We start from the raw sequence: 19,908 nt of genomic DNA, 5'->3' as shown, positions 1-19,908 counted from the left end.
CGTCCTATCGGAGGGATGGAGTGTTTTCCACTGTAACCTAATATGAGACAGACGAGGGGCAATTTAACATAGAAGGCAGGCTTCGAGTCATCTGGCTAGGTTGGATTTGAACCTCCTCTATCATCAATAAAGATGATATTTTCTGTTGAGAGCAGAAAATGCTTTAAATCATATTATTATATTACACAAAGTTAACACTCTCCTTGCTTTAGAAAGGCAATATGATGCACATGCTTTACCTGATCCAAACTCGTTGACTGGTGAGAGTTGGGATTGTTCATTTTGTAGCTTCTTCTCGCTGGGTAGCACAATAGGTGGGCTATACAGATTGGACCAGTCTCTGCATATATCACAAGAAAGTATTAAGAAAACAATGGTGAAAATGATATTGATACTCAATTCAGCACTGTACCGGTATACATCACAAGATCAGTGGTGAAATAATAATCATAGTAATGATCACAGATCACAATGTATATGAGATTCAAAAGGCGCCAAATCTACTTGAAATCAAATGATCAAGGGGCACTTGTGCAAAAAAATGAAATCGCGTAAAATCATCTGCATTAAAACAAAAGAACAACAGGAGTAAGATGGATCATACCAAAAATGAAAGAGAACAAGTTATTGTATGCTGAATCAAACAGATATATTTTAAGATTACCTTTGAACACTTCAACTAAAGAAGGATGTTTTAATAATCTGTTCAGCTATGCTCTTTTTGGGACAAATAAATAGAAAGGTAATGACCAAGAATTAGAGTCACAAATCTGGTAGCAACTAATGGGGAAAGAGTATCAGTGGTGAATGGTTTAGCAAAACTACTGAACAATGTCTGGCTTTTGAGATAAACACTCAGGCATCCAAGCATGCCATAAACTGTCCACATTACCTTATTATTTAATGCAATATTCACTTTCAACTAGAACACAATAAAAACACATTGCCCCTTAAAACCTACTACCAATACCATTGCAAGGGTGATTATTAACTCATCTCCCAATATCTACATTAAAAAGTTGCTCAATGCTATTAAGGTAACTAAATTTCATATGCTGGAGATATAAAAACACAAACTAGCCAAGACTTTGTGAAATCTATAGGAATACTACTTGTAAGAATGCCCCATTTCTCACCTTGGGTTTGACTGCATGAGAGGATTTCCAGTTGGAGCATAATTCATTTCTTCTTGATAACCTTTGCCTCTCCTCAAGTTATCCTGAAACAAAAGAAAATTATATTATGAACAATCAAATATTACATAAAATGGTGAGGAAATATTGAAAACATGCTATTAAACACTCAGAGGAGCAACAGTAATCAAGTATAAGAAAATTATAGTATGTTAATTATAGCAGTACTTGACGCTTATGAGCTTATTAATTCATATTTTGTAGTTGAAGGATATTTTTTATAAATATTTCCATAAATAAACTCATATTTAAATTTGCAATGACCTCTTGAACTTCACGATAAGATCCATCCATCCACAGTATGCTTGTCTATTACATTCCTCCTTGTTTACAGATTTTGGCCAAGAAATTCCTCCTTGTTGATTTCTTGTAGATTTCTTTCATTCCACAAGTGTATATATCACCAAGATTTTTATTGTTCCACACCTGCTTGTGTAAATTTCACAAAAGTATTTCCTGCGTAATATACAACCTGTCAATTTAGATACCTCACAGGATACATGACCTAGTTTTTACCTAATGAGCTAAAGTTCATATGCTTTCATTCAATATTTTGTCTACAAACAAGAAAATATAGAAATACAAGGAGACACAAATTGATCTAACAGTGCACCAAAAATGAATGTTTTCCTTGAAACTATCCACTATGCTATTTCAAGCATATTCTTGAATAGATAACTGCACAATGCAGCCACTTTAATATTTGAAAATGTTACAGATTTCAGGAATCTGTGGTCGCAGACAAACTGTGGCAAACACTGACCATTAACAATTTTTGCTCAGTTTGTACAAAGTGTACAACATTTTTGTAACTGATCAATTGTCCAAGAGGGATATTTACCGGTGGTTTCCAGGTGCTCATGGTAGTATTGGTATCGTCACTGGAGCTACTCTGATCATCATCACCATAGTTGTGAATCTCAAACTATTGTTCGCTGCTCCCTCATTACGATCTTCATAGAGCTCCTCAAGCTGCTGTCTCTTAAGGCTCGCCAGCATGTTGGCTTCCATTGAGGAGGCCAGCGAACTGTTATTGGATTGGTACTTCCTCCAGTCATAGTCCTGTAAAGGATTGATTTTAATTTCATTTGATTCAATCTGGCAAGTGATTCATAGTGGTGATTTAGAATCAGTATTAAAAGGATAGGATCAAAGTCATGAGTTCATAAAACAATCATCACAAGCAGTTTGCAAAGTTTGAAGTAGAACACCTTCAAAAGTCACAAATAAATTCTTTTTTTTCTTCTTTTTTTCCCCCTACTTCTTCTTACCTCTCCTCCTTCTTTCCTTGCTTTTTTGTGTGTGGGGGGGGGGGGGGGGGGAGGGGGGAGGTCATATCAATAAAATGGAAAATATTGTTCTGTATGACATAATGGCAATAAGAAAAAGAAAGAAACATCACGCACAAGATAAGTTGGGCATAAATTCTTATATTAGGTTATTAAGTGATATATTTTAAAGTAGCTTCTTGTCTAAATTATGAATTTTATATTTGACTGCTTTTCAGCTGTTTGTTATTGTTCTATCCCTAGAGGATAGCTGAGATCAGAGCTAAAGTTGTTTTTCTGACCCTGATTAACATTTATGAGAACAACATATCAGTTGGGTGACATTTGTGGTTTGAAAGATGTGGCTTTCAAGATGCTGTATAATTTGATGTGCGTGTGTTTCCCAACTGTTTTTTCAATTTTATGAAGGATTAAAGAGAATTGTAGGATTTTGTTTGATTTTTATTTCCTCCAGTCATAATCTCTTGTGATTGATTTCATTTCATTTGATGACATACATCATGGTATACATCTATCACCATTCAACAGTGAAGTGATCTTGGAACATTGTGTGGAGCAGTTTAAACAGCATGGTAAAGATACATTGTGAGACAACACACATATGGCATGAAATTTCAGTTCAAAAGTTTAATTTTTGTTTATTGAAATCGATAGCAGTACATATATTATTTTAGAGGGTAGGTCTGTCATTATCACTAGTAGCTTTAAGTTCAACTGATTTCTTTTTATTTTACTTTCAAATCATACTTCATTACTAATACTTACCTCAGACACCCTTGGATCATCCTTTGGTATCTCTTTGAGATGCTTGGATCGGATACTCATCCTCGATACCGACGCCCTAGGAGGATGCTGTGATGCCCCTCCTTGGCTATGAGCTAAGGCTGCAAGCTTACTGCGACGTAACGTTGGTGATAGACTCATTGCTGGCTGCTGCTGCTGATTTGGCCTGCTGCCCTCAAGAGTCAAATCACCGTTTTCATCTCCATTCTTATCTCCCGCCCTATTCTTCGGTGACCGCGACCGCGAACGCTCAATTGTTCTTTGAACCTTTAATCTCCCGTTCCCTGGCCAGTCATCTTCGAGATCGGAGTCATCATTCAGCTGGGCGTGTCTCAGAAAATCTGTCTCTGGACTTATGAGTTCTCTCGAGGATTGATTTACACTGTCAAAATTGTCCTGGTTTTTGTTGTCACCAAAGCTAGTTGGAGTTGAGCTATCTACGATGGCTTGCATTTTCATCTGAAATAAACATTGACCAAACAGATATTTCATAGAGATGTCACAGAGAAATATGATTTGAAATCCACACAGCATTTACATCACATTGCATCAAGCTATACAAAATACACCCATCTCTTTGGGTGAGAGCAGATTCAATTTTTCGATTCAGATACATGTATTTTCTTTTTAATCAACTGATGATGTTAGCATTTGCATAATCATGTTCAATGCTACTACACAAAGATGATACATTAATCAATATCATCGTTGTGATGTATAAAAATGTAATATATATCCAACCATTTTCCAATCTTCTAGTTGTGTCCATCACTAATCCTAGTTAATTTGTCTTTAATCATTAAACAAAGCGAAAGGAACGGGAGGAACCTAATTTAAAAAATAGATCAATTTTCAAATCCTATTACTTCATTTTAAACGTTTTGAAGTTCATAAATTTTCATTCTAGCAGTATTCTTGTTTTGTGGAAAGCAATATCTAATGACAAACATTTACCTGAAGTTTACTTGGATCCAGCTGTCTTGAATAATCTGGTGCTCGGACTGGAACAGTATGCGGAGGCGACATGAATGTATAGAGGGCAGCAGGCTTATCTTTGGTATCTGACATAATTGTTCTGTCAAAGAAATATGAAAAATTATCAGAAAGGAGCATCAATGCCTCCGTGTATTGCGTATAATAGGAAGTTTTTACAAAAGTTTAAATTTAGGACTGATGATAATCTTTGGCAAAGTACCAAACCAGTGATTCTATGATTATCATCGAAAATAAAACTTCAAATTTGTCTGTAACTGAGGAATTTTTTTATTTATTCCTAATGTTCTTCATCAAATATTTTGAAGAACCCATAATAGAATTTATTTGCTCCATTTACTGAAAATACTTAAAACTCTTTATACAAATCACACATTTATGAGTTTTCAGGGGGTAAATAGCAAGGGTGAAAATAATAATGTCAAAGTTCTGATAAGAACCTGTGTCTATTAATGCCTTTGCTTGTCACTAATGATTTGATCATAAACAGTAAATGCAAGCAGCAAATCAATTGTCATTTATATTGTCGTTTATATTATTTGCTGATGATTCTTCTGTGTTTTTCTTACACAAAAACCCAATACACTACTTGAAACCGTAAATCTTGAATGAAACTTCAATTTCTTTATGTCGAAACTTTCGTGATCTAGACAAGGATTCCTTCATCGCCAGCATAACTGAGGCTTTTCACAACTTTCCTTTTGATGGGAATGTTGATGACCAGGTGACCTTTTACAATGAAACTGTTTTGGAAGTACTTGACCAGCATTGCCCTGCGACTAAGCGTGTCCATCGTTTTCGCTCTCGTCCTCCGTGGTATACAGATGAAATTCATCAGGCAAGACGTCTTCGGCGTAAAGTTGAAAGGCGCTGGAGAAAGTCGCATACAGTCGAGAGCCGCCAGCAATATCTCTCCCAGGTTCATGCGGTCTGCAAGCTCATTGAAAGAGAGAAATCAAAGTACTATACAGAACAGTTAAGCAGTGCAGACGTAAAGAATGTGTTCCATGTTCTGAATACGCTTTTGAACAGGTCACCGATGGCTCTACCGGTTGATAGCTCTACTACATCACTACCAGAGAGGTTTGCTACTTTCTTTGAACAGAAGGTAGAGAAGATTAGAGCAAGTCTTATGACAGGTAATGCAGGAGTTACGGACACCTGTAATGATGATGGGATGATCACGGATGCCTCTGTTCCTATCACCGAACTGTCAGATTTCGACACTGTGACTCTTGAGACGGTCTGCAAATTAATACGTTCTTCACCAAATAAGACATGCTCGCTAGATGCACTACCAACGTGGCTTTTGAAAGAGAACATTAACACTTTTCTTCCATATATTGCATCAATTGTACACACATCATTGAGTAGCGGTGTCTTCCCCTCAGCACTGAAGGAAGCTGTGGTAGTTCCACTGATCAAGAAGAGCAATCTTGATAGGGAAGATCTGAAGAACTACAGGCCTGTCTCAAACGTCCCTTTTCTATCAAAAATCATTGAAAAGGCTGCATTGTCTCAACTCTCGGACCACATGGACGAACATGATTTGAACGTTGAGAACCAGTCAGCTTACCGCCGTTGGCACAGTACAGAGACTGCTCTTCTAAAAGTACAAAATGACATTCTGGGAGCATTGGACAACAGGTTGGTTACCTTTGTCGTATTCCTGGACCTGTCTGCTGCGTTTGACTGTGTTGACCACACAATACTTCTACAGCGTATGGACAAGCTTTTTGGCATCTCAGGAATGGTGAGATCGTGGTTTGACTCGTACCTGTCAGACAGAAGCTTCAGGATGAAGGTTGTGAATGAGCTATCAGAACAAAAACCTCTGAGATTCGGAGTTCCACAAGGCTCAGTGGTTGGTCCTCAACTTTTCAGTTTATACACTCATCCTGTAGCTGATATCATCAAGCATCATGCAGGGATACAACACCACATCTATGCAGATGACGTGCAACTGTACATCTCTGTCGATCCAAAGGACAGGCATGCAATGACAGCTGCTCTTGAGTCATTATCTGCGTGTATCATCAATCTGCAACAATGGATGAAGAGCAACATGTTGAAACTGAACTCTGAAAAAACGGATTTCCTTATTGTTGCTAGTCCACGCTATCGACATCTCATATCAGGGATTGTTCTGACCATTGGTGGTACAGTTATTGAGCCTTCAACCTCTATCCGAAGTTTGGGTGTTGAGATTGACGCTAATCTGAAGTTGAATCGCCACGTGTCAACTCTATCCAGTTCGCTTCACTTTCATTTGTCCAACATAGCACGCATCAGGCCCTTCCTGGACCAGTCTGCATGTGAGCATGCTGTGAGAGCGCTCGTCTCGTCTAGGATCGACTACGCAAACTCCCTTCTCTGTGGCACTTCTGCATTAAATGTGAAGCGTCTGCAGCGAGCTCAGAACCGTGCTGCAAAGTTGGTTTTTCGGGCCAAGAAGTACGACCATGTAACACCTTTCCTACAACAACTTCATTGGCTCCCCGTTGAAAAGCGCATAACATACAAAATTCTGACTATTACATACAAATGTCTTAATAATTCTGCTCCCAACTACCTCACGAAACTCTTACGTAAGCATCAAACAGCAAGACCAGGGCTCCGATCAAGCAATGACCCAGCACTACTCGCAGTTCCAAGGACCAATACATGTACAGGTGACAAATCCTTCTCTTCTGCTGCACCACGCCTATGGAACAACCTCCCCCAGAACGTACGGACGTCGTCATCCCTTTCTCAGTTCCAGAAGTCCCTTAAGACATTTCTATTTAATACTTAATCTGTACCTGTAATATTACATGTAGTTTATAAGTTATTTTGTAAGACAATTTTTTTTTATTTTTTTTTATGCGTAATTAGGAAATGTAATCAGTTCATAAGTTATTTTGTTATTGATATTCTTATATATGTATATGATATGTAAAGCGCTGTGATACATTTACTGTAATGAGCGCTATATAAATGCAAATATTATTATTATTATTAAACTTGTTGAAGAGTGGATTTGTGCCAACAAACTTTCCTTGAACTTAAATAAAACTCAATGTATGCTCTTCAGCAACTCTATTTCGGGATTGCCTGGCAATGTTTACATCAATGAAACAATTATAAACTTAGTTGATTCATCAAAATTCCTTGGTTTTATCACTGACAATAAACTTTCTTGGAAAGAACACAACTTACATTTACCAGTAAGTGAAACTCTATCAAGGAACATTGGAATAATCAATAAATTAAAAATGTCTTTTCGTAAGTATATTTTGAAAAGTTTGTACTCGACGCTTATCTTGCCTTATCTTAACTATGACCATGCATGGGGGAATTCGTTTAATTACCAGTTGGACAAATTATACGAATAATCTGCCACACTAATATGTTAAGCCACACTAATAGTTTATTTTTAGAAAATAAAATATTGAAAGTTCATGACCTGTATAATTTCTTTTTAGGCTGTTTTATGTTTCGATTAAATTCTAACGAACTTCCTCATGCCATCGCGTCAACATTCATAATTCACAACTTCATAATTATCCAACCCGACAGTCTTCCTTTTTTTACTTACACAAACTGAGAACTTTACTAAAAAAAACACTTTGATTTATACTGGTCCTGTGTACTGGAACTCCTTAGACATTTCGCTCAAACAGCTGCCAAGTTTAATTACTTTTAAATTTCACTTAAAACATAAACTTCTACTCCAGTATGAAACATTTAAGGTCATCATGATAGAGACCATCGGTATTATCAACACTTGTTGGCTGGCTGCACCACACACCCGTTTTTGTTCTTTTGTTTTGTTTTTGTTTTATATATTATGTAACAAATGTATTATGTAAAGGGAACCTTAATTACAAGCATAATGCTTCCAAGGTTTCCTCCTCATTACTGCAGATAATTGTTAGCATCATAATTATTTAATGACTTGCCATTACATCGTTTTTATTACTGTTGTATCAATCGAATATTATGTACATGTTTTGTTACCTTGTATATGCCTTACTTTGTAAATTCTCTTCATATGCAGTTAATGTGGAAATAAAACCTAAATAAAAAAATAAAAAAATACAATTTTGAATGTGCATACTAGACATGGAAATCACTAATAGCGTTCATGCAATTTATAACAAGTTTGTGAAAAGTAATGCTACATCAGTGATTATGTATAAATAAATGTTACCTGCTTGAAGACACTACGGAATGACTGCCTTCTGGTTCAGATGTTTCCACTGAAAATGCAACACCTGAATCTGAGCAAGCGAGGAGAAAAGAGCAAGAGGGAGATAACATAGGGATAGATATAAATAAAGAGAGAGTGGGGGGGGGGGGCAAACAGAGACAAAGAAACATATAGATGGACAGATAGAGAAATGCAAAGATATCACTTTCACTATGATGAGAAAAATAGATTTTGAAAATGTTCTACTACATTAGAAGAAGAAAAAATAGGATATTCTCATCTATGAAAAGTTATGATGGGATGTACAAATGGTCTATATCATCTAAAGACCTTATAGCATCGAATCAAGCATAAATACATCAATTTTTTAGGAGCTAAGCCTTAAAATATAATGTGAATTAAATATGTGAAACTGCTATCAATACATGATGTATGTTTCACATATTTCAGTCATACATGATAGTTCTATTAAGAATATAAAACAGTAATTCTTGTACATGTTCATTGAATGCCCGCAATTTCTTTGTCATATAGCTAACAACAAGCAGGAAGGAAGAAGAGAACTTTATGGTTACCTGATTCTCCAAACTTCACATTGACATCAGCACCATTCTTAATCACCCTCCCTTCCACAGATCGCACTGAAGAAACCTCTCTTGCATCCTTATCGTCTCTCAATCTAGGAGTTCTTGAGTCAAAATTATCACTACCAATCATCTCCTCCTTCTCTGATACACCTATCATCTTACTGCTACCATTGCTCCTGTCCTTCTTCTTCCTGCGAGGGATCTTACTCCTCCCAGAGGCATTTCTTCCGTTGCGCCCATCTCCAACAGCCTCCTGGTGGTCGTCCGATTCAGACAGGCTATCCAAACGAGGCCTACCTCTTCCTGCCAATTTGCTACTCATAGCCATGTTCTGCATACCAGTGGACAATGCAGCCATTGAGTCACTCTTACTAGCACCTGAGGTGTTACCCCTTGAGTTCAGATTTTGCTTCCCTCTGGCCGATGTCAGATCCACATCGCTTGATTCAGAGGCATCGCTTTTCTTCCCGCTAGTAGGGCGGACCTTGACAACTCTGCGTGACTTTCCTCCTGAATTCTCCCTGGGTGGGTGAGGATGTCTGGCGGGGTCCTCCCTGATTACAGATGCTGACCAAGTGTTACTCCCAGCTAAGGTACCTTTGGATAAAAAAATAATTATGAAATATACAGTGAGGTTTCAGCAAAGATCTTCGTCCGGCAGATGAATGACTAGGACTCTTTTAATTAAACAATGAGTAGCCTGACTTTGTCAAAAATAGAACACAATCTACCATAATACCTTTTGGTTTTACATTTTCCATTAAATGTAGAACAAGAGAGATTTGACATTTAACATTTTGTACATAGAATCTCTAAAATCTATGTCACCTGGCACATATATAATGGATCAACAGGTTTCTAAGGATATGAATCTATAGATTAATGAAATAGCATACCTGGCTATATGACAATATGAAGTATGCCTTCATGTTGTTAACAATTGTAAAATGGGAATAAGGTTACATTTACAAGTTATATATATTGCAAGGGCTATAAAAGATGCAACTGGGCGTTGTGGCGTGCGCCTGTAACCCAGCTAACAGTGGAAGTTACAAAATGATTCAGCAACGGACGCAGGTTTAAAACTGAGTCACGTCTTTCTGATGGTGACGTTTAAAGGTCGGTCCCCAGACGTAAATAATCATAACTGAATGATACACGTCTGTAAACCCAATACACACACACACACACACACTCAGTAAGTTCTTTATGTACTCTTTTTTTAACATTTGATCAAGTTTCCACCCTCCCCCCCCCCTTCCATTTTGTAACATGATTTCCTGGAGCACAAAACTGGTGAACGGCCCCACAAACAATGCAATTCCTAGTTACCAATCTCTTAAAAATGTAACTTATTCCCATTTCACAATCGTTAACAACATGAAGTGTACTTTGGCCCTAATTAGGAATTTGATTTGATTACCGGTATAAATTCTTCTAAGACTATTATAATACAGTGTGTCTAACATTAAGACGATCAAAAGTCTTGTCATATGCAGAAGACACCAAAGAAAGGTACCTTTATCCACTTTATCTGGATTGTCAAGCTCTGTCCCTGGGTCGGACTGCTGACGGGTGTGGCCATGTACGACTAGTTTGTTGACCTCTCCTCCTCCGATAGAGGGAGCTACACCTCTTGCGCTGGGAGGAGGATCTGAGGGAGAAATAGAATGCAAGAAATGTTCATGTTATTGTTATTTTTCGTAAGCGTCTTGTATCTATATTTGTCAAAGTCACAATAGAAATTCTCTACATCATCTATCATACATTTCAGAGAGTTCACTGATTCATGATGCATAAGTCTTTCTAGGTCTTATCTGTACTCAGTGGGTTTAAAAAAAAATGATGTTCTGTTTTTGCACTTTTACAATTTGTCATGACAATGTCTAAATGGCAAAATTTGTTTTACATTGTGATATATTTCTTATGACAAAAGAAGAATAATTTCCTCCAAACCTATAAAGTATCTACGTCATTGATTAAATCACATACACTACCGGGTATACATAACTTTCTTCATTTAATTATAACATCTTCTACATTTAAAATAATGCAAATTATCAATGGTATGAAGATTTTTGTGCCGACCAGAAAATCAGTGTGTCTTACGCTTTGCTCAAAAGTACCCGGATGACCATGCAGTATTTATCCATATCTCATGGCTAGGGGGTGCGCAAACGAATACGCCCTTAAACATGCAAAGGCTAAGACAATGGATATATGCTCGCAGCCCTTGCAAAATCTGTTTTTCTCCCTGTGTTTGATATTGAAATTAATCACAAAGATTATAACATATGGAGGAAAATTGAGGTACTAGATATCATATAATTAATAAAAATAACAATAATAAATGACTTTTCTTTCGAGAGATACAAGGGTATATTGCACGCACCGTGCCGACACGTGAAACATGCTCATCAGCTAGTGGGATATACCCTTGTATCTCACTCAAGGTCATTCAATATTTATAATTATGTTTTCATCGCACTTTTATATAAAAAAATCTTTACCATCTGATGCCTGCGACCTGGAATGTGATGACCGACTCGTTCTACTTCCACTGCTACCCGACCCCTGAAATTAACAAAGTTCAATTAAAGTTCAAGTCGTGAATGGGTAGAGCAGACTTGAATAGCTTTTATTCTCTTTCCCACTATGGAGTATGGAGATTATCTAACGTATTCATCCTTCTTAATACATGATATATAAGTACTAAGTACATTACACTTGTCTGAACTTTAAAACTTATTGCAACAATGTCTATTAGCACCAGAAATAAGAAGTAATTTGCAACTCAATTATATCACATGAATAAGACAAAAGTGAAAAACTGTATCCAGTTTTCAAAATAAGTGTATAGAAAAGCAAATGTTCAAGCATGTCATAATCTAAGGTAACAAAGCATTGTATGATCATCCAGAATACCTAAGTGCTCCTAACCTCTCTTTCTCTTGCTGATACCTTTCTTCCAGATGATGTTTTGGGTGCATACACTTTAGTCCCAAATGCTATGTGTTTTGGTCTATCATCTTTGGCACGCAGACTGGAATTCAAATCTGGAAAACCAAATGTGTGCAAAAGTGAAATTAGCTCTCACAATAGTCAGTAACATTTTTTAAACTTTTAAATACAAAAGGTTTAAATAGTCAGTAAATATGAACTGCAGGGAGAAATAAATCAACATGTCAACTAATAATAAAGAGGGTATACTACTAACCAAAGTGTGAATTCAGGTCAATAGTCATCTGGTAATCGTAAGATATGTTAGGGGTTCCCAATTTGTGATGGATCAATTTCAACCTCAAAATCCAATAAACTTTTGTTTTAATCAAATTTTGCTGAAAATTTCTATTACAACCAACTTAATATCTTGGTGGACTTCTCCTTTAATAGCAAAAGTGCTTCAGTTGGTTGGGTAATTAATGTACATACATTTTTTCCTCAGTTCCTCAGTCAGAAAGGTCTTGAAGAAGATATTTCTAATATCTTTTTCAACTGCAAATAACATTTTAATGTAAAAGCTCTGCTTCTGTAACGCTGCAGAAAATAATATTTTTCATTTGTGTTTTTTTACCAGGTTCACTAGATGAAGAAGGCCTGCTTCCATCTCCTCTTAATTTGAACTCAGCATGTCTCAACTTGGACATTGAAAGAACCTGTCAAAGAAAAGAGAGGAATGTTTACTTCATCTGTTTTCACATACACCATCCAGTGAGACTCATAATATTATGACAGGTAACAAATAAAAAAGAGGAAAAATTCATCAGCATCCGTCATATGAGAATAAGTATGCAGCCCATCTATTTATAATTAGTTTTTAACAACTTTATGGTGAGTACCTTTAGAGGTCCAAAAATGTTTTTAAAAATGAATTGAAAGAAAAGATTAAATTTATCAGATTATCATAATGCACACCAAATACAAGTGAAAAATATAAAATTAAGGTGAAATTAATTTCAATCTTGACATCATGATCCAATGATTGCATCAGCCCCCCCCCCCCCCCCCCCCATTGAATGCTGATGCACCCTGGCATTAAGTATGGACAAAGTATGTACTCCTCACATATATTTATGCATTACCAGACCACATAAACTATAGGTTACTTTTAAACTTCGCTAAAATTAAATCACTTGTCTACTTAGGATGAGTGTATACTAGTAACAGTCATGACAAGTATGAATTTTCCTCTCTTTATACTTCCTCCAATTTTATGGAGAAGATAGCATTCCTCCTGATAAAAGAATATATTTTGTGTGCTAACCTGGGTGTGATGAGGAAAATCTGAAGTAAATTGGCAAGCTTTTGGTACAGATGATATATTTGCTGCACTGTTGGTTGAGGGTGTACAGTCATACGATTCTGTACGAAAAGAAATCATGAACACACATTTAAAAGTTACACTTTTACAGTACACTCCTCAGATATCTGAATAGTAAACATCTCTTTACATAACCTCACATGTCTCATTTCATTTCTTACTACAGGTCAGGTGTTCTTGCATTGATTTGACAACTCTCCCAAATTCAATGATACTCTTCATCATAGTTGGGAGCTTCTGCCTTCCTAAACTGGTGTCTTTCTCCGACTAATCTACAGTTAAAATCTAAATTATTCATTACCTTACCAATTTTTTTTGAATTGTTTGAGTATGTGAAAAATGATTTGTCCTGATTTCTGCTCCTTGAGAATGACATATAAAGGCTTACATCTAAAAAAATTCAACAAAAGCCCTAATTCAACCAGTCCACTTTTCATTCTTGAGTTAAGAAAAACAAAATAAAACTTACAAGGGGATGAATAAGTTGGTCGTTAACTGTAAGTCGCTGCAGGACAATGCTAGGTGCACTTGCCTTTGAAAGGCTCCCATAAAAACAGTTGTGAACAAAAAAAATTCTCTTGCTTCTCCATCAGAAGCCACTGAAATAAGGGTAGCCATCTCTACATCTTATTAGAATACTGAATAATGCTTCAGTCTTAATAATGTATAAAATCTCTACTTTCTGTTGGTACCCTAGAGTGATTATTTTGGAGCAACTTACCATCGTCATCAGTTGTATCTGGAGGTTGGTCTTTCAAGGTGAATATTTTCCTGAGCTTACAGCAAGCTGAGATAATAATGGTGTCAAGTGACTTGAATGTTTGACCTCTGAACATCTCACCTACTAGGGACACCATGTCAACAGTCAGATTCAGCCACTGGAACAACAACAACAATTAAATGGAAGGATTATATCCATTTTTCTAATATAAGCTGTTTACCAACAGCATTCACTTAAACACAGATATGTATATATAGAGAAGAAAAAAACTGGTGAACTGTAACATCAAGTTTCAGTAGTTCCAGTTTTATTGTAGTGTAAAACCGTTAACTTTCGCATACATGAAAAGTTTGCTAGTGCTGTCAGTGGTACAGATTTAGATTCAGTATTATGCTGCAAAATAATTGCTTCACAACTGATAAAACACTAATTTTTTGCAAGATGCAAAAATTACTCGCTGTGAAAATGGCCGTCGTTTGCCCGTGTGAGTTCAGTTCACGAAAGGTTCTTGTTTTGCAGTATTAGACAGGGTTGCATTTAAACTGTATCTGCATCAGTATGATAATGTAAAGCTTGAATAATATACCAGAGTCTACTGATATACTCACAATTGCTCTCTTTATGATGGTGAGAGGTACTTTAGCATGGAGAGGAGTGGCAGACGTCTCCTTCTGAGCAGTAGAAAAAAACAACCGTCTCTTGTTGTTGCCCATGTCAGTGACCCTGAAAATCAAAATCAAAGTATTTGTATTTCATCTTCACAAATGTAATAGAACATTAACAGAGTATTCTCAAGTCAACTCAAACCTAATGACACTTTTCACAGAGGTGGGCATATCTTGTGTATCAAATGTAGATGGATGTACATGGAAAGTCAAACTGCGTTGGAGATGAATTTTCCCAACCAGAATAAAGATATAGCTTCTCTTTGCAGGGGCTACCTCAGTAAAAACTATAGCATTCTGACATTTAATGTAATACAATCCTGTGATTTAAATGTTATTGTATAAAAAAATTCAATTCAATTTTGTGTTGCTTTTTGATGAATAAAAAGGGCATAATCCCCTCAGTCTCCACCTATCCCGAAAATCTATTTGCACAGTCAATGTGTCTGATTATACTATCTGTTTAGTGGTTTACTTGTTTCAGCACATAAAACAATATTTACCCTAATTCCATGGAGAAATCTTGACCAAGAGGAACGAAGGACTGGATCACCAGATACCGCTGAATAAGCACCACTGTTGATGGAAAAAACAAATAATAAAAATACATGTAATTATAGTTTCTTTGTACATCACAATTTTTCATAGTATAAACTATTTAAAATCATCACTATAGATGAAATGTAAAATTAAAATAGTGAAAACAACATCTTTAAGTATGAATGTGCTATGGTTGAGAAAGCCACTGTAGCCTTCCAATGCCTTTATTGAAATGTTAAGAATTGCACAATGTAAAGGAAAATAATTGAACATACAAAGCAGAAAGATCATATTCCCCATTTCTTTCACAACTGTGGATGAATTGTAGAAAGCAAGAGAAGCACAACATCATTGGTGGACTTTCTGCGTGTTTCCAAAGAAAACATCGACACGGTATTACCCGTGTAATACCGTGTCAGTTTTCCTGTGGAAACACAAGAGTGTCGGGTCGAGTCGACCGAGATACGGATTATCAGATCCACCTCTGGAGGTGGATCTTGATGTGTCGATCCCAACAAACTCCCTGTGAAATCGCTGTGGAAACACACAGCGACAAACCGTGTCTGGCGGATCATCAGAGCGCGCGAAGCCCCAATCACCACTGCAGCGTGATTGGTTGAAAAATACTTTGAAATAAGCGTATACAATAATATGTTTATATACGCGCTGTACGTCACAATAGAATAGCGTGGAATCCTGTGTAGATCTGAATCCACGATCGAGGTCAAAGGTTGAATCTTGACTTCCGATTGACACGGTATTTGCCTGACTTGGAACACGGAATCGGGGCGAATCGGAATGCTGCGCTCTGTGGAAACAGATTGGTTTAATATCGTGTCGCCGCGACACGGTATTTCGATTCCCGAAAAGATAATCCGTGTTCCACTTTTTTTCTGTGAAAACAGGCTGATTCATTCTCGAATGGTCAAATGTTTGAAATAAATACAAAGAAAATATTTAACTCACAAGCTTGTTTGGTGTCTTTAGGGAGCTGAATCTTGGTGGTGGTTGATGCTCCCTCCAGGGTGTGGATGTAGCTCTTGCAGTCCTTGTCAAATAACTGAGGGTAAAGACAATGTGCATGTTAACATGTCGGAGGAAAGTGCCTTTATTACTAGGGTTAATGATGATAAGTTTTATAACATTATAAAAACATATACTCGAATTGTGAAAAAAATCACTGTTGTAATATAGTCACTTGTTACACAGAATACAAGACCCAATCAAAAATTGATGCATAACAATTCTCTTGACAAAAACATTTACTTGTGTGTACAACATTGCTTTCAAACATGACACATATTTGCACTTTCTTTATCCTTTTTTTATTTAAATCAACCATTTTGATGTTAAGAGCTTGCTTCATATCCAGTATCTATTGTTGCGAACAGCACTCAATAGCAAGAAACAATCTTGATTCATTTTTTTATACAGTCATTATATGTGTAAAAAGTGATTTTGGAATCAGAAAATAATTTCTGGTCAACTTATATTAGATACATTTCTTCTTGCTTTCTTACCTTATGAATCGAGGTCTGTCCTGATAGTTTCCATTTCGACAAGGGTTCTTTACCTTGTGAGCTAAATACTTCCACAAAGGGACCACCCTTCAAAAGAAAAGAAAGATTTAATTGAATTACCGATGTCATAGATCAAACGTATGTACATGGTCTATTCCCATTCCTTGCATCCTCCCCCCCCCCCCCAATTTTGTTCAAGGTTGTCATAGATCAAATGAACATACATGTATAACAGAATCTAGGGTGGCAAGACTAGATCAATGGTGGTGTTACTCACATTTTAACCCAAGGGCATTGCGAGGTGAAGATATCAAAACTTGAAAAAGGGCCAAAATCATGTGTTGCTAAAACTCACAATTATTCACCCCATTTGTTGTGTACAAATCATTTGTATTATCATTGAACAAAATAATTATTATGATTGTCATTTTTTTTAAATTCTATCTACGGTGTTAACAAATTGCATGAATTGCTATTGTAATGGGATTACATTCATTATCCTGGTTGAACAATATGATTGCTCATAAATACAATTTAAGACATAAACTGTAAGGTTATTCTATACTAGCATACATGAACATTGTAATTAATGGCAAGGATTTCTCTAAAATATTGATATAAATTCCAATATCCAAAATTAGCATAAACAAAAGATTTTATTTCCAAAATATGTAGCCAGAAGAAAACCCATTTTCATCTTAGACTTAGACTACAGTCACATTTGTCTCCTTACCTGAAATTCATTCTTGAACATCTTTATTTTTTACTGTTTCCGCTTTGAAAACCCAGAAGATATGAAAACATCATCAGAAGTGATCAACTTGGTGTCTAGATCTGGCATCTCACTGACCATGACTATACAGTGTTCTGCAAAAAAAAAATGACAAAGACTAAATGTACCAACTGAGTGCATTGAGAAATGTTGAAAATTAGTTCCATGTACAGTAAAAACAATTGTGTACATCTATTGACTTTATGCATCAATAACTGCACCAAATTTCTGAGGTGATTGAGGAATTGAGGTTTGCAAAGAAAATCCAAAAAAAAATCATGCATTTCTTGTAATATCAATTATCATCAATAAAAATTAATTAAATCGAAGTGAATTTTTACACAAACATAAAATTACTTGAATCGATGCCTTATTGACATTTGTTTATCGTAATTTCTTCCACAAGTCAACTGCAAAAATTTTAGAACCGTGATAAACAACGGAAACAGTCCTCCTATTCAACTAAAGCCAGGGATAGTTGAGTTTTGTTGAAGAGGGCGCTACACAAAATCCTCTGTTTGATAAAAATTGGTTCAAAGACGGCTGAAATATCCATAAATATTCAGTAATTTTAAACCAGCGGTTGAAAACAGGTTAGCGCCTTATACGTTTTATTCCAGCCAATGCCAAATTGGCTTTTTGTAGGCTTTTTCGTGTTGGTTATAATACTCACAACCATTACCAGCTAGCCCTTGGATTGTTATTATTAATTAATTAATTAACGGTCACCATATTTTTTGTAAAGTGGTGCTGAATTTGTATGATCGTTTTCAATCTAAATTCATACATTTTGGGGTCTAAAATTACCTTCGTAGCAATTTTAAGTTACCTGTAATAAAGGGCACTAGAAATGTCATAAATAAGAATTAAGAGCAGTAAACATGCACTTTGAAGACATTTGTGGTCTTAAACAAGAACTCAACTAGTCTACCCCTTTAAATGAGCAATAATTAGATTTAATTTTAGTGCATAGCTTTAGCTTGTCGGGTTCCCCCCCCCCCTTCCAAATCATGATTATCCTCTTAATATTAATTTACCTCTGCCATTTTACCTCTTGACTTGGCATTTCCAGTTTTTCCACCTCTGAAATGTTTGAAAATCTTGCAAGACATGGATTTCGATTTTGACCCATAATTTCCTAAAAAGGACCATTAAACGGATTATTTCAGTCAAGTTGGTAAGTGGAACCGATTTATCATAGCCTAGGCCTAATTTACAATATAACATGCACGAGGTAAAATGACATTTGGGGGGATTTTCGGGGCATAAAAATATGGCCATAAATGGCCATGGTGTTAGCAAGGGAATGCGTAGATCTATAGGCTCTAGACCTAAGTTAAGCCTAGTCGGCTTCCGTCTCTAAAGAGAGAGCCGACCCTACCCAAATAAGAGGCATAACGAACGAAAGAGACGGAAAATTCGGTCTAACTCACCATGTAATAATGATCATCATGAGGCTTTTACGATTTTCAAAAACTGTAAGTTGCCCGGTAGTTTTGCTTGATGAAATGGCTAGGCCTACAGCTATACAGCACAGGTAATAATGAGTGTGTATCTAGTTGCAATATGCGCGACGCAGAGCTAGAGAATATAGGATAGGCCTATGTGTACATTGTGTACACCGCATATGAGATCAACGCGATGGAAGAGCATCTCGTTACCAGGTTGCCGGATAATTGCGATACGTGCGGCGGCTATTTTCATATTTGTAACCAAATCGGATATTTGTAAGAAATCCGATTTCTCAAAATGTTGTTCATTTATATACTGCTTTGCAAAGTAGAATGTAATGATAGAGATATACAATGGGAATATTATCATAGGGTTCATAAGGGGAAGATATTACATAAAATCAGGGAGGTGAACTCACATGCCCTGATAAAATCAATCATACTGCCATTACAAATATCCGGAACCGGTCCAAGGCGAAATTCGTGTATCCGTCAGAGTATGGTGGCCTCAAAGGAGACGTAAATTTTCCATAGAGCTATAGCTCTATGGAATTTTCATAACATGTGCCCTTTTTTTTATATTGGGATGAGTTCTGAATGCCATAATAGTCTTATTCTGAGTAAAGACCTTATAATATGCTCTAAAGGTGAATTTGACTGCTAGCATTCCAATGCTGAATTTTCAGAAAAATTAATATCTGCGCATGAAGCAACATTAATATTTCATCTCATTCATTTATCATCCATCAATTAAGTAAAAAAAAAAAAATTTAAGTCATACATTAAATGGTGAAATAATATGATATATGATTACGATATGATACCTTTTTAAAAGGCACATGGTTTGTAATAGAAGGCATCTGAAGTTCTGAACATTATGA

At 36.3% G+C, this 19,908-nt stretch overlaps 1 protein-coding gene across 3 annotated transcripts; it reads right to left on the bottom strand.

The window, feature by feature from the left end:
- Positions 1 to 307: 307 nt before the first annotated feature.
- On the bottom strand, positions 308 to 19,138 carry LOC100893930. 3 transcript variants are annotated; one of them, XM_030972297.1, is made up of 19 exons: positions 19,010 to 19,138; positions 17,538 to 17,671; positions 16,805 to 16,891; positions 16,251 to 16,344; positions 15,248 to 15,320; positions 14,688 to 14,802; positions 14,080 to 14,236; positions 13,302 to 13,399; positions 12,612 to 12,693; positions 11,978 to 12,093; positions 11,548 to 11,611; positions 10,557 to 10,691; positions 9,026 to 9,634; positions 8,451 to 8,520; positions 4,220 to 4,340; positions 3,248 to 3,724; positions 2,035 to 2,255; positions 1,137 to 1,219; positions 308 to 340 (listed from the first exon to the last, which is right to left on the bottom strand). In XM_030972297.1, the coding sequence occupies exons 2-17, from the start codon at positions 17,556 to 17,558 to the stop codon at positions 2,052 to 2,054; spliced, it is 2,523 nt and encodes an 840-aa protein (XP_030828157.1). In that variant the 5' UTR covers positions 17,559 to 17,671; positions 19,010 to 19,138; the 3' UTR covers positions 308 to 340; positions 1,137 to 1,219; positions 2,035 to 2,051. The 3 variants fall into 3 exon arrangements, with proteins under 3 accessions (XP_030828157.1, XP_030828160.1, XP_030828159.1); XM_030972300.1 differs by having other exon boundaries at positions 11,999 to 12,093; XM_030972299.1 differs by lacking the exon at positions 19,010 to 19,138 and having other exon boundaries at positions 17,538 to 17,837.
- Between the last annotated feature and the right edge of the window lie 770 nt (positions 19,139 to 19,908).

This window comes from Strongylocentrotus purpuratus, unplaced genomic scaffold (assembly GCF_000002235.5).
Source record: "Strongylocentrotus purpuratus isolate Spur 01 unplaced genomic scaffold, Spur_5.0 spur5_scaffold_6, whole genome shotgun sequence".
NCBI classification, from domain to species: domain Eukaryota; kingdom Metazoa; phylum Echinodermata; class Echinoidea; order Camarodonta; family Strongylocentrotidae; genus Strongylocentrotus; species Strongylocentrotus purpuratus.
Note: the sequence above shows the minus strand (reverse complement) of the source record. Positions and strands in the feature narration are given on the sequence as shown.